The sequence below is a fragment of the Leucoraja erinacea genome, chromosome 24, assembly GCF_028641065.1.
Source record: "Leucoraja erinacea ecotype New England chromosome 24, Leri_hhj_1, whole genome shotgun sequence".
Classification (NCBI taxonomy): Eukaryota; Metazoa; Chordata; class Chondrichthyes; order Rajiformes; family Rajidae; genus Leucoraja; species Leucoraja erinaceus.
The window spans coordinates 8788446-8804483 of NC_073400.1; the positions used below are offsets into that span (position 1 = coordinate 8788446).

The 16038-nt window shown below is 40.9% G+C and overlaps 1 protein-coding gene across 1 annotated transcript in view; it reads right to left on the minus strand.

Moving 5' to 3' along the window:
- Positions 1-11039, minus strand: part of LOC129708624 (T-complex protein 11-like protein 1) — a 68667-nt gene extending 57628 nt beyond the window's left edge. Inside the window, exon 1 of the mRNA XM_055654494.1 lies at positions 10972-11039. Coding sequence (XP_055510469.1) covers positions 10972-11024 — 53 coding nt within the window. The 5' untranslated portion in view covers positions 11025-11039. The remainder of the gene's footprint in view (positions 1-10971) is intronic.
- Positions 11040-16038: the final 4999 nt, after the last annotated feature.

Here is a 16038-nt window from a genome sequence, read left to right on the forward strand (position 1 = left end):
TTGCTTCATTTCAGCATAATGCTTGTGCGATCCTTTATGTCCTTTGGGAATAGCAGTTGGGAATTTGGTTTCATGCAACTGAGGCACCTTCAACAGTACAGCATTTACTCAGTGTATTGACAGCTCAGGTATTCATGCCCCAGTCCCTGGATTGGTCTTTGAGTGCTCAATCCTCTGACTTTGGGAAAGAAGGTGATCTGTGAATCAATATTGGACACCTAGCGTTATGCTCACTGACAATTTCCTGAATGGCTTCGAACTAGGCACAATGGGCAGCATGTTAAAACAACAACCAACATTTATAATTGCACAAGCTCTACTAATTTTTTTATCAAACCTGTGACAATCTCCGATCGATAAATTCACCCAGTTATTATAGACAACTATTTCACTCTAGCCACTAGAGGGCACTAACACCAACCGCCTTACCTCTCTGAGCTGCTCCACCCATACGCTCCTGCCCGGTCCCTCAGGTCAGCTGGTCAGCTGCTCCTGGAGGTACCGAGGTCTAGTCGGAGGCTCGGAGGGGATAGAGCCTTCTCTGTTGCTGCTCCGGCACTCTGGAACACCCTGCCATTGCACATCAGACAGGCCCCCTCACTGTCCATCTTCAAATCCAGTGTTAAAACACATTTGTACTCCCTGGCTTTTGACCATGCCTGAGACTTTGCTTCTGTTTTTTGTGTTTTTGATGTTTCTTTATTTTACATGTCTTTTCCTACTATTTCTTTTGATTGTTATTTTTGGTGTGTATTAACTTTTTTGTCAATGATTAGTGATGTACAGCACTTTGTTGCAGCTATGTTTGTTTTTAAAGTGCTCTATAAATAAAATTATTATTATTGTTGTTATTATTATTAATTTTACAATAATAAATAGAATTCCGGCAGCTAATATCAATTACAAAATTCATCAGCGCCTAGGCAGTTACTAATAATAAATATAAGGATTTCAAAATTCTGAATCTGTTGAACAAGATAACATGTTTCTCAGAAAATCCTCTTAATTTTGTGAATCCAGCCTGGACAATTGGGCAGCTGGTAAAGCTGCTGTCTCACAGCACTCAGAGACCCAGGTTTGATCCTCACCCTGGGTACTGTCTATGTCTGGAGTTTGCATGTTCTCCCTGTGACCTTGTGGGTTTCTTCTGGGTGCTCTGGTTTCCTGCCTCATCCTAATAGGTTTGCAGGTTTGTAGGCGAATTGGCCGCTGTAAATTGCCCCTAGTGGGCAGGGAATGGATGGGAAGGTGGGATGAATTAGAACGAGTGGGAACAGATGATCGATAGGTGGCATGAACTATGCGTGCTGAAGGGCCTGTTTCCATGCTGTATCTCTAAACTGAACTAAATTAAACTAAAATTAAGACGACTGCTTTTATTCTAAACTAAGCATTTAGAATTTTTCCAGCCTCTCAACAAATGGTGATGAGTCAGAGTATAGAAGTGAGATCGACCGACTGACCAAATAGTGCCAGCACAACAACCTGGCTCTCAATATATCTGCAAAACCAAATAACTAATTGTGGACTTTGGAAGAGGAAGATTGAGGACCCACAACTCTGTTTACATTAATGGTACGATGGTGGAGAGAGTCAAAAACTTCAAATTCCTGGACGTGCATATTTCCGACGATCTTTCCTGGACCCAGCACTGATGCAATCATAGAGAAATCACATCAGCACCTCTACTTCCTGAGAAGATTACGGAGATTCGGCATGTCAAAGAGGATTCTCTTGAACTTCTACAGGTGCACAATAGAGAGCATACTGACTGGTTGCATCGTGGCTTGGTTCGGCAACGTGAACATCCAGGAGCGGAAAAGACTGCAAAACGTTGTAAACGCTGCCCAGTCCATCACCGGCTCTGACCTCCCCACCATCGAAGGGATCTATTGTAGTCGCTGCCTCAAAAATGCGGCAAACATCATCAAAGACACTCACTCATCTCACCACTGCCATCGGGAAGAAGGTACAGGAGCCTGAGAACTGTAATTTCCAGGTTCAGGAACGGCTTCTTCCCTACAGCCATCAGGCTATTAAACACTACAACCTCATAAGCTATAAACTACAATAGACTATTATTATTATTATTATTGCCCTGTTATTGTTTGTTCTTTTTTCTGTGTTTTTGTTATTATTTATTATGATGACATATTCTGTTGTGCTGCAGCGAATAAGAATTTCATTGTTCTATCTGGGACATATGACAATAAAACACTCTTGACTCTTGAATAACAGAATTCAAATGGAACAGCATTGCCTTGCAATGCACAGGTCGCATTATATTATATTCAGGATGCATCCAATAGTATTTGGCATAGTTGTAGTTTTTATGCAGAATATGTCGGAGGCCGAGTCAAGTTATCCAGTATTAACCAGAGTTATTGAGCAGATAGATATTCCAGACAATGCGTCGGAGGATATTTTGAAGCCTGAAAGCAAACCTTGAATTTGATCACCCACCACCATATGAAAGGTCCTGAAAGCACATTCCAGCCACACTGTTCCCCGCACTGTGTGATGAGGGAGTTTGTAAAAGTGTATTTGGCCTCCGAGCACTTTCATTTTGTCAGGAATATTAACTTGGAAGATTATAATTATGACAACCACCCCCCCCCCCCCCCCCCCCCCCCCCCCCCCCCCCTTCTAGTTGTGTGTAGTTTAACGAGAAGTGATATCAGGTTCTATTCCTTGTGTCCAGCAGGATGTACCACATCTCTTGTTGGGGGGGGGGGGGGGGGGGGGGGGGGGGGGGGGGGGGAATGCAAGGTAAGATTGTTCACAGAGCTTTGAAGAAGAATGGCAAAAAATGACACCACCCTAATCTGTAAAACTCAGGCAAGATACCTGGAATTTCTGACACCAGCAGCTTTGCTCAGATGAGCACAGACAATGAGTCCCTAACGTAGCCTATGACCTCTCAGCTTAACTACAATTATCAGGAGGGTGGAGCTTTCCTTTAAGAGAAATTAGATCTGGGCCTTAGTTCCGTAACTGTCTTCTGGCTTCACCTCCACCCACATTCCATCAGATCAGGGGCTGGGATACCATTTCCAGCAGCATTGCAGGACAGATTGTTTTGGTTTAACTCTGAAACTCTGCCTTCTTAGCTTTGCATGTATATTTCAGCCTCGGTGAAGAAGTTGCTGCCTAGGAATTGAAGGGGGACAATTCAATAAAGAAATCCAGAGTCTTTATTCGGAACTTTACATCTGCACTATAGGAGCGAAGGGAATTTCCTGCTTTATTTCAAAATTAAATATTTTCCATCCAAATTCTATTTCATTAAAAATGGTAAAATTCAATACACGCAATGTACGTGTTGCATTGCAGAAGAAATTAACCTCATCAAACCAGTTCTGAAAACACTTGAGTCCACATTGCTTCAGGGCTCAGGGAAAGCTTACTTGAGCTTTGAGCTTTGAGAAATTCATCACGGTTAATAAAATCATTCCTAATAGTGAAGTGTCAGTGTCTAGGTCTGGGTCTGTCTGTCCATGCATTTTTCTGTGTCTGTGGATTTCTTTGTGTGTGTGTCTGCCTTATGCATTTCTCTAAATATGATTACTAACAAATGTTCATCTCATAATTTAACTTTCAAATTTTTTCTTCATGGGGGAGGGGTGCGGGGCTGATCTAAGAAATCTCTGACATGTGAAAAGTGCATTTATTGAACCTCTTTAGCAAAACTGCAGGGGGTTGTACAGCGGGCTCCAGCTCCCAGCCACGATCAATAATCATCTTTTTAAAGTAATCATAGAGCCGTAGAACGATATAGCACAAAGGAGATCAATCAGCCCATGCTGCCTGGGATGTAAATCAGTCAATGACATATCACAAAGCAGACCATCTCTGGGTCAGATTATTCCCTGCAAGAATGGGATATATAATATGACCTTCTGCTTTCTAATATTATATGTCATGCATCGTCAACATTTGTCAATCTAAGAGTGGTGGGGGGGGGGGTTCTGCCACTTTCTTACCAGTTGGTATACCAGCCTGTACTGGCTTCACTCGCATCCATTGGAAGGACAGTGGCAGGATATTTTCACAATTGTTAATAGGTAAATTTTGCTGCAAGTTATACATGCTTTGTGCCACCAAGGGTTGTCACTGAAGTAGCTTTGCCTGGTAGAAAGAATTGAACCAGCTTCGTCAGGCAAAGCAGTGGGCAACAATCGACATTGCCTCATAAAGCCAGAGAGACAAGTTCGATCCTGAATGCTGATACTATCTATATGGAGTTTGTACATTCTCCCTGTAACCACGTGGGTTTTCTCCGGGTGGTTCTTGGTTTCTTGATCCTCCAAAATATTCCAAATGGAATTTAAACTGGAGTTAAAATGGAATTTAAACTGCTCCAGTTTCCTCCCACACTCCAAAGACTTGCAGGTTTGTAGGCTAATTGGCTTCTGTCAATTGTCCTGAGTGCAGCATAGAACTAATGTATGGGTGATTGTTGGTTGGCATGGACTCGGTGGGCCAAATGGCCTGTTTGGGATATCTTTAAAACTAAAGTACAGTAGTTTCACTGTAGGCATTGCCTCCAGAAGACATTGCTGACTTAATGATGCAAGAACTGCCCTTCGTGTATACTGCCAGCTTAGGTGATGATTTAAAATAAAATACACAATTCCTATGCAATCATGTACTTACAAAGAATGTGTTCAAGACATATGTTTGTTGCAGTGCATGGTTATTTATCAAGGTGTGGATGATTATGCTGAAACTAAAACACTTTTTTCAGCATCAAGCACTCAAGGAAAAGTGTAGGATCTATTATATGAAAAATAAATCTTCCTCTCCTGTCTACAACTATGTCACTGCTATTCAGAAAAGCCCTTTTCAATGCAGTGCTGCAATTTCCTACCACTACCCACATCAGTCATCCTGTGGCCTGAGCAAAATTTCCAATCTGTGCCTTGTTCGATGTGGTATTATGTCTGGGCGCATTGCCCATTCAGGAACTGTCTGAGACTCTGAGGAACTTTATAAATTGAAAGCAAGTCTATTTCCCTTTGTCATAATTACTACAATTCCAATGGAAAGCAGTGTTTGTGGCAACAATTGTACGACAGTGCCCCCTGTTTACTTATTGATGGTGCTAATTATGCCCGATGTGGGCATCTCCAAAGCATTGCACTGCTCCACTGGAAGCAAATCAACCCTCTGCAGAAAGTCCAAGGTCACTGGAAATCCCATGATAGGAAAACATATGATTGACTAACAGACTGAAATAAACCATGGAAACAGGCCCTTTGGCCCACTGAGGCCACACTGACCGTCAATCACCCATTCACACTAGTTCCATGTTATCCCTCTTCTCCATCCACTCCCTGCACACAAGCGCCTTTTTTACAGTGGCCAATTAACCCACAAACCCACACATCTTTGGGAAATGGAAGGAAACTGAGCACCTGGAGGAAGCCAATGTGGTCACAGGGAGAATGTACAAACACCACATACACAGCACCTGAGGTCAGGATCGAGGCCGGGTCTCTGGCACAGTGTCATTCTGCCCACTGTGACATCTTTACCGACAGCTGCCCACTGGTTGGAATTAGCTCAAATTCTGCGATCATGTCAATGGGGCTATTAATAAACGACGTTGATTTACATTTTGTACTGAACAAGATATTACAAAAAATATTTAACCATATTACTGTCGGCTTATAAGTATAATATCAGAATCTACAAGCTTAACCCAAAATAATTCAGTAAATTTAATTCCCTACCTTTTTGAACTAACTCATCAGTGCAGGACCTGTCACGGGAGATACAGTATTTCATGCCCAATTGAACTCACCATTTGATGTCAACAAAGAGGACGCGAGGCGTACGTTTCTATTTTATTTTTCATGACCCCATGTCCCAAAGTACTTCATATTCAATGAAGCGCTCTAATTGTGTAGGTAATATCAGAGATAGGGAATTGAACAGGACAACCAATTTGATTTTACACCATTCAAAAAAAAAGACTCCAGTTCCATCTTATTAAATAATTGCATTGCGTAAAATTTGTTGCTTAAACTAACAGGCTTTCATGTATTAGTCTGCATGATAATGTTTTCAAGTTAAATGTTTGAGTGTTTGTGAACTGGTGGTGAAGCAAGTTAAATGATCACACCATGCAATAATGGAAGTCTTTTCTCATCCCTTCCACATTATCTGATTCAAAACTGCTGGTCATAATGTCTGCAGAACTCTTTCTCTTTGCTCTGCCACTACACCACTCTACCAACACATATGGGTATCAGCTATCTCCATACCCACCACCAGAAACCATGATGTCACAGTGTCCTGCTCCATCGCTAATGCATAGACTGCTGTCCACAGCTTCCTGTCCCTGTGATAAGGGTATGGCCAAAAATGAATGGTTCCACAGGAGAATGCAAGGCATATGTGATGTGGCACTCCAAATGACATGGCATATGGCATATGTGACGTGCGTTGATACCTCTTCAAAACTTTGACCAATTGCTCATTGTATACAGTATATATTTAGTTTTAGTTTTAGAGATACAGCATGCAAACAGGCCCCTCGGCTCAGTTTTGCATCCTACACACAATTTACAAAAGCCAAATAACCTACAAACCTGCACGTCTTTTGAATGTGGGAGGGAAATGGAACACCCAGAGAAAACCCATGCTGTCACAGGGAGAATGTACAAACTCCATACAGACAGCATCCGTAGTCAAGGTCGAACCCGGGTCTCTGGTGCTCTAAGAAGGTTGCTCTACCACTACACCACTATCCTGCCTTTAACTGTGATAGGGGAAGACAGGGAGATTGTTTTCCACTGAGGTGAAGCTACCTGCTTGGGTGGATGCCTTGGGTGAGCTGTTTTGCACAATGTAATTTTTTCTATAAATGATCTTTGCTAGTTCTGATAACTAGCTATTCCCCTGTCTCTTCATGAGACAACAAAAGAAATAAACTGTGATATGGTGTCTGAAGTGCTGGCTGATGAAACTACGACATTCAGATGCCATGCCTGAAAGGGAATACTGCACACAATGAATAATCTTTTGCAAATGAGATAACAAACAGTATGATTCAATTGAGAGCGTGTACCACTGAACTGGTAGAGAAGCCCACACTATAGGATTTCCATTCTGTAACCAGTCCAAAGAATTGAGGCTGTGGCAGCCAAATCATAAGAGACTAAAGTTAAATTGTTGTCGAAGCCAAGTGATAGAGAATTGAACCAAAGCATAAAGCCCTCTAGTGAGATCCTGGAGAATGCTTTAGATGAACATTGCAACTGGTCTCGAAATGAAACAGTTGACTGACATAATTTCTTTGCATTCAATCAAGAGCAGGGAGAATCCTTTGATACTTTCTCACCAGAGCCAAGATTGGTTAGATTTGAAGGACACGCTCATCAGAGATAAGATTACTTGTGGAATCTGGGTGCCCAGCCTGAGGGAACAGCTGACAAACAAGACACAATTAATTCCAGTAGAGCGGACACAGCAAAGCCGCAGAGCTCTCCAAAGTCAGACTGAAAATGTTGGACAACCAACAGGATAAAGACCATATTGTGAAGTGTGAGATGAAAGGGAACAAGAAAAGAGCAGGCAAGGTGCCCTAAATATTGTAAGTATTGTAGAAGGCAACATGAGTGGGTAATGATGGTCCAATTCTATACTGCCATCGTAGAGTCTGTCCTCACCTTCTCCATCATGGTCTGGTTTGGCTCAGCCACCAAGCATGACATCCGGAGGCTGCAGCAAATCGTCCGATCAGCTGAGAAGGTTATTAGCTGCAACCTTCCCCCCCATTGACGAACTGTACACTGCAAGGGCCAGGAAGCGAGCGGGTAAGATCATCTCTGACCCCTCTCACCCTGGCCACAAACTCTTTGAATCACTTCCCTCTGGAAGGCGACTCCGGACTGTCAAAGCCACCACAGACAGACATAAAAACAGCTTTTTAAATTCTACTCAATAACCAAAACTCTGTAGCCTCCTTTTCCTTTGGTATTTTATTTCATTCACATGTTTAAACTATAATGTTTTATTCTTAATGTTTTGATGTTTTACATTTTATTCTTAATTGTTTACTGTATGTCGTGTTACTTGCGAGCGGAGCACCAAGGCAAATTCCTTGTATGTGTACATACTTGGCCAATAAACGTATTCATAAAGTTATTCATCATTCAATCATTCATTCAGACATTCATTCATTCATTCATTCATTTGCGTCTCTTGTGAGATTTGCTGTTGTACGTGACTCGCCCTCCTCTCCCTGTCTCACCATCTCCAGGTCTCTCTCCCACTCCTAACTGCTGTGATACTTTATCTGCTGTTGGACTTACTCCAGCCTGTAAGACCAAAGGAAACGTTGTCTGCACACAGTACGGACACTTCCAATAAAGTCAACTATTCCAGTCCAGGCTCAGGTCACAGGACACAAACCAAATGCTGGTCAGCCTGCAGCTGTTTGGAGCAGTGGGGGGGGGGGGGGGGGGGGGGGGGGGGGGGGGGGGGGGGGGGGGGGGGGAGGGAGGCGTTGTGTTTGGTTGTGCAGTGTGGAGCTGGTTATTCAGGGCTGGCACAGCTTACACGGGTTGGTGAAGGACTAGATATGCACACCATCATCTCAGTGAGAAACGGCAGTGTTGAAACATTGATAATCCACTCTGCTATTTCACTTCTCAAAGTTTAGCTTAGTTTAGTTTACTAATGTCACGTATACCGTGATACAGTGAAAAGGTTTTTGTTGCCTACTATCCAGTCAGTAAAAAGACAATATATGATTACAATCAAGCCATCCACAATGTACGATTATATGATAAAGGGAATAATGTTTGTGCAAGGTGCGTCCGTTAAAAGATACTCCATTAGGGTAGATAGCTGGTCAGGACCATTCTCTAGTTGGTGATAAGATGGTTCAGTTGCCTGATAACAGCTGTAAGGAAACAGTCCGTGAAACTGGAAGTGTGCGTTTCACACTCTGTACCTCTTGCCTGGTGGGAGAGGGGATAAGAGGGAGTGACCAGGGTGAGACTTATCTTTGATTATGCTGGTGGCCTTGCCATGGCAGCGTGAAGTGTACATGGAGCCATTGGAAGGGAGGTTGGTTTGTGTGATGGTCTGGGTTGCGTCCACAATTCTCTGCGATTTCTTGTGGTCTTGGATGCAGCTGTTCCCAAACCTACATGATAAACTGATTATCCAATCCCCGCCACTTATCCCACATCCCAACAACTCTTCCCTTCTTTGCCCTCTGCAGCATGAAGCCACCCAATACAGGGCATGAGATCATATGGACATTTTGAGAGGACATCAGCATAGGATAGTGTTAGTGTGCGGGGATTGCTGGTCGGCATGGACTCGGTGGACCGAAGGGCCTGTTTCCACGCTGTATCTCTAAAATAAACTAACCTAAACCAGCTCAGAACCCACAAAACCCATTGGAAGAAAGATCCTAAGGGGCTGCCAAAGAAGATGAGGGAAATGCCTTCATGAGTACAGTCTATAAGAACTGCATTTAGAAAGCTTGCTGATCTAGTAAATCCCTGTACACAAAAAAGCTGGAGAAACTCAGCGGGTGCAGCAGCATCTATGGAGCGAAGGAAATAGGCAACGTTTCATGTCGAAACCCTTCTTCAGACTTAATCCATGTGAATCCATGTGCCTGGTTTGCCTAATTCTGTGGGTTGAAGGACAAGCAAATGAGGTCTCTTCTTCTGGATTGCAGTGAGCAGCAAATGAAGAAATGTGGCAGCTATCACCGGCAACGCCCGGAATGATCCTGAGGCTAGGAATATGAGAGTGATGGTGACCTTGACTTCAACTGTGAGAGAGGTCCAGGCGTGTGTGTGAGCCTTATTGGAGGCCTGAAGGGGGACACAGATTTCAGTGACAATCACCTTGTGGAAATAATACCCTCCTGTCCTGTCCTCCAATCTCCATGTGTCTGTGGGTGACTGTGATGTCCCTGTGGCTTCATTCTTAAGTGCCAACAACATGTGGAGTTTGCTGAGATGATCAGCAGTCTGGCTATGGACGATTTTGGTCTTAATAGCGTGTTTTCTGAGCAATGAGCATGAGTAAAACCTGACTGCTTTGTTGCATCATTCCCTTGTGAGAGGAGTTTCACACTAAAGAAAAGATACTGAATGTTCTGCTGTAAATTCAAAGGACTTATTTTCCACCGAGTGCCAAGACACTGTGGCATGTGAGGGAAAATTTCGCTGTTTCAGTTAAACGAGTCAAGTCAGGAGCGTTTTATTGTCATATGTCCCAAAATGGAACAATTAAATTCTTACATGCAGCAGCAGTAACTTGTTGCACTAACAACAGGGTTGTAAACACAGTACACAATAAATTATATATAAAAAAACAAAAAAAACAAGATTGAAGTTCAATAAATAAAAAACCCAATATAGTGCAAAAACAAAATAAAGTCCCTAGTGCAACCCAGGTAGTTCGTAGTTTAGTTGGAGGTTGTAGTGTTCAATAACCTGATTGTTGTTGGAAAGAAGCTTTTCCTGAACCTGGATGTTATAGGTTACTGATTTCCAACAGCACAAAACCACTTATTTTGCAGTTGTGTGAAAAATGTTCAAGCCTGTTTTTTTTTTTTTTTTAAACTATTGAGCTGTCTGTGCACTCGCAGCATTTACTGCTAATAGTTTGTGACATTGCCTTCCAGCCTTATAATCACACCCAGTATCAACTTTCTTGTGTGTATTCCTTCAATTATTGAGAAATTGAGGTGAAGGCCAAAAGCCCCTGCTTCAGGGCTACACCAATGTTTGGAAGAGTGGATGAAGTAAATTTTAAAAAGGGGCCACGATAACAAATTTACATTTCAAAAGCCTCCTGGTTGCTGAAGAGAGTTTAGTTTTGGAGACATAGGAAGTTGCCCTGCTTTGAAATGGATCAATGATGCTTTGATTGTCACATATGCAAAGTGCTAACACAGTGAAATTCAAACAGTCCAGTAGAGCATTGCCATACCTCCAATCCTTGATTAGATATATTCTCCTCAGATTGCACGCAAGAGGCGCCATGTTTTGGTGTTATTGTCAAAGTCCGTGCTCTAGTGCTTGTTCCAGGCACATCCCAAGCTGTTGTGGGGACGGTTACAAATCCTTTCCCTGAACAAGGACACAGCCTTAACAACAAGAACATAAGAATATCAGTTATAGAAGTGGGAGTAGGCCAATTGTCCCCCTGTGCCTGCTTCACCATTCAATAAGGTCATGGCTAAACTTTCATCTCAGTACTACCTTCCCACTTCCCACATCCATGGAACCCTTAAATTTCATTAAGATTAGCATCATTGATCTTCTTCATTGTATTCATGAAGATAGTGGTGAGCTGCCTTCTCTTCAAACCTTTATGGTCCAAATGAAAATATTCCCAAAACACGTTAGATTTTGGGCTAGATTTGTGACCTGGGAGCAAAGATGTCCAAATTGAGTTTAGTTTAGTTTATTGTCACGTGTACCGAGGTACAGAGAAAAGCGTTTGTTGCATGCCAACTAGTCAGTGGAAAGACAATACATGATTACAATTGAAGGTAGACACAAAATGCTGGAGTAACTCAACGGGACAGGCAGCATCTCTGGAGAAAAGGATTGGGTAACGTTTCAGGTCAAGACCCTTCTACATGATTACAATTGATCTATTCACAGATACATGATAAGGGAATAATGTTTTGTGCAAGATAAAGCCAGTAAAATCCGATCAAAGATAGTTCAAGGGTATCCTATGAGGTACCTATGAGTTCAGGACTGCTCTCTAGTTGTTGTAGAATGGTTCAGTTGCCTGATAACAGCAAGATGGCATTAAGTAAATGGGAAAACTGGTGTATCTGCAGCTTATCTACCTCGGTGATAGATTTGGGAAGGTTCACTGAAAATGGGTCTTCATCCTTACATTGTACACTGACAATAGACAATAGGTGTAGGAGTAGGCCATTCAGCCCTTCGAGCCAGCACCGCCATTCAATGTGATCATGGCTGATCATCCCCAATCAGTACCCCATTCCTGCCTTCTCCCCACATCCCCTGACTCCGCTATTTTTAAGAGCCCTATCTAGCTCTCTCTTGAAAGCATCCAGAGAACCGGCCTGCACCACTCTCTGAGGCAGAGAATTCCACAGACTCACCACTCTCAGTGAGAAAACTGCATCATGGTCTGCCAATGGTGGAAAGAATGGATGCTTAAACTGGTGGATGGCATGGTAATTGCATAGACAAATTTGCTCTGGATGGTGTCTAAGCTTTCTTTTTTGGTATTATACTCTCTAAAATAGACATGTGAGAAAACAGCAAAGGTGATACTGAAGTATCAAGGGCCGTTGATGGAGACTGCCTGGTGTTTGGGTGTTTTTTACACCAATATCCTGAAAGTGGGATAATCTTCTCTAGCAAGTATTACTGGATCTACTGCCCCTAATGCTCATTTATTACAATTGTATTGAAAGTAATTGTTGGCCTTCTAGGTCAAATTGTGCTTCGATATCAAAAACAATCAATCTCCTGATACCCCAGAATGAGTATAGAGAGTTGAGACCGAACATAAGTTACACAACATAAATGAAGGAAGATGAGCACTGTGGTTTGGCATAATTGGAGCATGGGAACAAAAAGGGACAAAGATAAAATAGAGAAAGACAGCATTATTGATTTTATAACTGACCTGAAATTCTCTTTGGATTAGTTTGTGATTAATCCAAAAACCTTCTGCCTACAAACAGCTGCTGAATTATAAAATCAAGAAACAATACCCCTAGAGTTTCGATTTTCTCTATGACCTCTTAAAATTGTAGAGTTAGATGTATAATATTTTGTTCATATAACCATTCTTCCCAATGAAGTTCAGTTAGATCCTACATTCTAAATGAGTTTGTGCACAATATATTTTTATATCTTTTCCAATGTTCAGCAATTTGATTATCTTTCTCTGAAAGTTGTTACATATGTGAATGCAATGTATTCATTCTTTATCTGCATGTAACAATTGCTGAATGTACAGCAGGGAAAGGTAAACAAATGCCTTTCACAGCAATCAGTTCTTTGTGCAATGGCCTGTTGATCTCTGTGTGTATATATAAACTAAACATTCACTGGTGATATGACACGTTATAATTCGCCAATGCATCTTGATTGAAATTATCTTGTGGGTATCTAAAAAGTAGTTACATGTCTGTTTGAACTCTGTACATAGACCGCATTTAGACTGGGAATGTTGCGTTAATCAGATTATGCAAAGCAAAGATGCTGGATAAGGAACTTGCATTACTCAACAAAGCAAGCGGAGCTTTGAAAAGTACTGGCCTATGATCAAACATTATAGCTGCACAGATGAACTTGACACATTACATGTCTATTCCATGTCTCTCTTTTAGACTGCCTAAAATGTTGTCTTTTAATCTGAGTTAATTGAAGAATTAATTGTGTATTTTGTCACACGTTAAGACATTTTAATGCTTTGATTGTGCTTCAAAAGCTGGATTTTTAGATTAGACTCGTACATTGTTTACTTCTATTGGCCACGTCCTTGTCATACTGTAATAAATATTTTGAGTAAACTTGATTAGGGAAGAGTGCTTTGTGTAAGTTCACTAAACAATGACTTTATTTGTTTTTAATAAAAGAGGCACATACACAAATCTTTGCACCTTTGAAAATTGATTTTGTAATGTATATTTTGTCCAGATTTTGAAGTTTAAGACTATTTGAGAATGTTGGAATAACAACATGACATGTAGCATTACCACACTTATTCATTATGAAGTAGAATATTAACATTGCCAGTTTGCACTCCTGCCCTTCCCAGATAATAGTATTATAAAAATGTTATTAATAATGTTATAAAATCAATGTCAAATACATTATTGTAATAAAATGTCAGGAGTTAAATAAAAACAAAATTGTACAGGTATCTCAATGATAACAATGGTGAGTAAATTATCATAATTAGTAATGGTGGTTGAAGAGGTTTGTCACATCGATGCTCAGTGATTTGGAGGAAGTTTCACTCAGATATAAACTGTTTATACAATGCTGGCTATAATGAAAAGGATGATGTCTGGATTCTCCAAGAGTATTCATTTTCATCACCCAATTTCTTAACTACCTGTTCTAGTTCATTGTAATTGGCTCTGCCCAGTCCATCATCCGCTCTGACCTCCCTACCATCGAGGGGATCTATCACAGTCGCTGCCTCAAAAAGGCTGGCAGCATCATCAAAGGACCCACATCATCCTGGCCACACACTCATCTCCCCGCTACCTTCAGGTAGAAGGTACAGGAGCCTGAAGACTGCAACGTCCAGGTTCAGAAACAGCTTATTCTCCACAGCCATCAGGCTATTGAACTCAACTCAAACAAAACTCTGAACATTAATAGCCCATTAGCTGTTTATTTGCACTTAATCTGGTTTATTTATTCATGTGTGTATATATTTATACAATGATATATGGACACACTGATCTGCTCTGTATTTATGCCTTCTATATTCTGTTGTGCTGAAGCAAAGCAAGAATTTCATTGTCCTACCTGGGACACATGACAATAAACTCTCTTGAATCTTGAATCTTGTGAGCGAGTGGACTACATTAAACATGTTTTATCACACATCTGATGCTGTGGTGAGAGCTGTTCACATCTAAAATTGCCATTTGAGACACGATAATTGTTTCCTTGTGCCAGTCATTGGTGTGTTGGTGTAAAGTGAACCAAATTACTTCATGGGTTGTTCATTTTGGAAAAAAAAGGGTAGAGTTGGGAACAGTGAGTTCCTTACTTTTATCCTGATCAGAGGCTTATGTTCTCAATGCTTTTGGCCTGGCTATGGCAGGCAAGACTTCAAGCAAACCAAAAAAAAAAATGACGTAGGAAGGAATTGCAGATGCTGGTTTACACCGAAGACAGACACAAAATGCTGAAGTAACTCAGCTCGACAGGTAGCATCCCTGGAAAGAAGGAATGGGTGATGTTTTGGGTTGAGACCCTTCAAAATGAATGAGATTGACCGTAATCAGTCAACAACTAGTGAGTTTCTAATTATTTAAAATACAAACAGAAAGTGTTAGGAATACTCAACAGTTCACATAGCATTCTGTAGAGAAAGAAACAGAGATAATGTTTCAAGTTAAAGGCTTTTCATCAGACAAATGATGTTTCAAAAATAAAAAATAATAGTCAATAATAAAAAAAGTGAAACTCCAGAATTCATCAGCTGCATTCCATAGGCTCAAGGCCTGTGAACTGTTGTGCAATTGTGTATATTTAACATGGTATTTTTTCGGTGTAGTAATTTATTCTGTTATCTTAGTGTTCTGTCATTCTTTAAATAAGCCAAACCAGATCTTCGTGACCATTTGTCTCATAACATTGGACAAAGTTTAACAATTCTGGTGGCTGGCATGATCTAATAATCTGTTCCTGGTTCTAGCTTACCTGTCCATCAATTTTGTTAAAGGAAAATATTTTTTTCATTTTCTCAAAATGTTCTTTCCAAATTTCTATTGTTATTAATAAACTAATAACCTGAGTTACAACACAATCAGATATGACCATCTTTCGATTATGTGTATGAGCTGTTCAAAATTGTACAAAGTCTTGTTTTGCCTCAAATAGCGTCTGTTAGCTTTTACCTCTTTACAAGGAATTGTCTGTTCTGTCAACAGCAATAGCTGTAATGGAGAATTTACTGTATTAATATGAATTGGCACACGATCTTAACCTCTTTAAGTACTCAATGACCTTTTCAACTTTTGAACTACAGTCTATCAGTGCAAATTTACAATGAACCCTTTGCGACGTTATGTTTTAATACATACCAAATGCTGAGAACTATAATGGAAATACCAAATTATTCTGATTCTCAGTAATCCCGGAATAACTTCAAAGCTGGTTATAACTTTGTCTTTGACTAGATTCTGACTGAGTAGATGGTAATTATGCATGTTTTCATGGAAGTCCTAGAGCCACCAAGTGCATTTTAAATCTTTTGATAGCTTTTTGGTTATTTGTTCCTTTGTGATAATATAGCTGGACATGGCCAAAATGA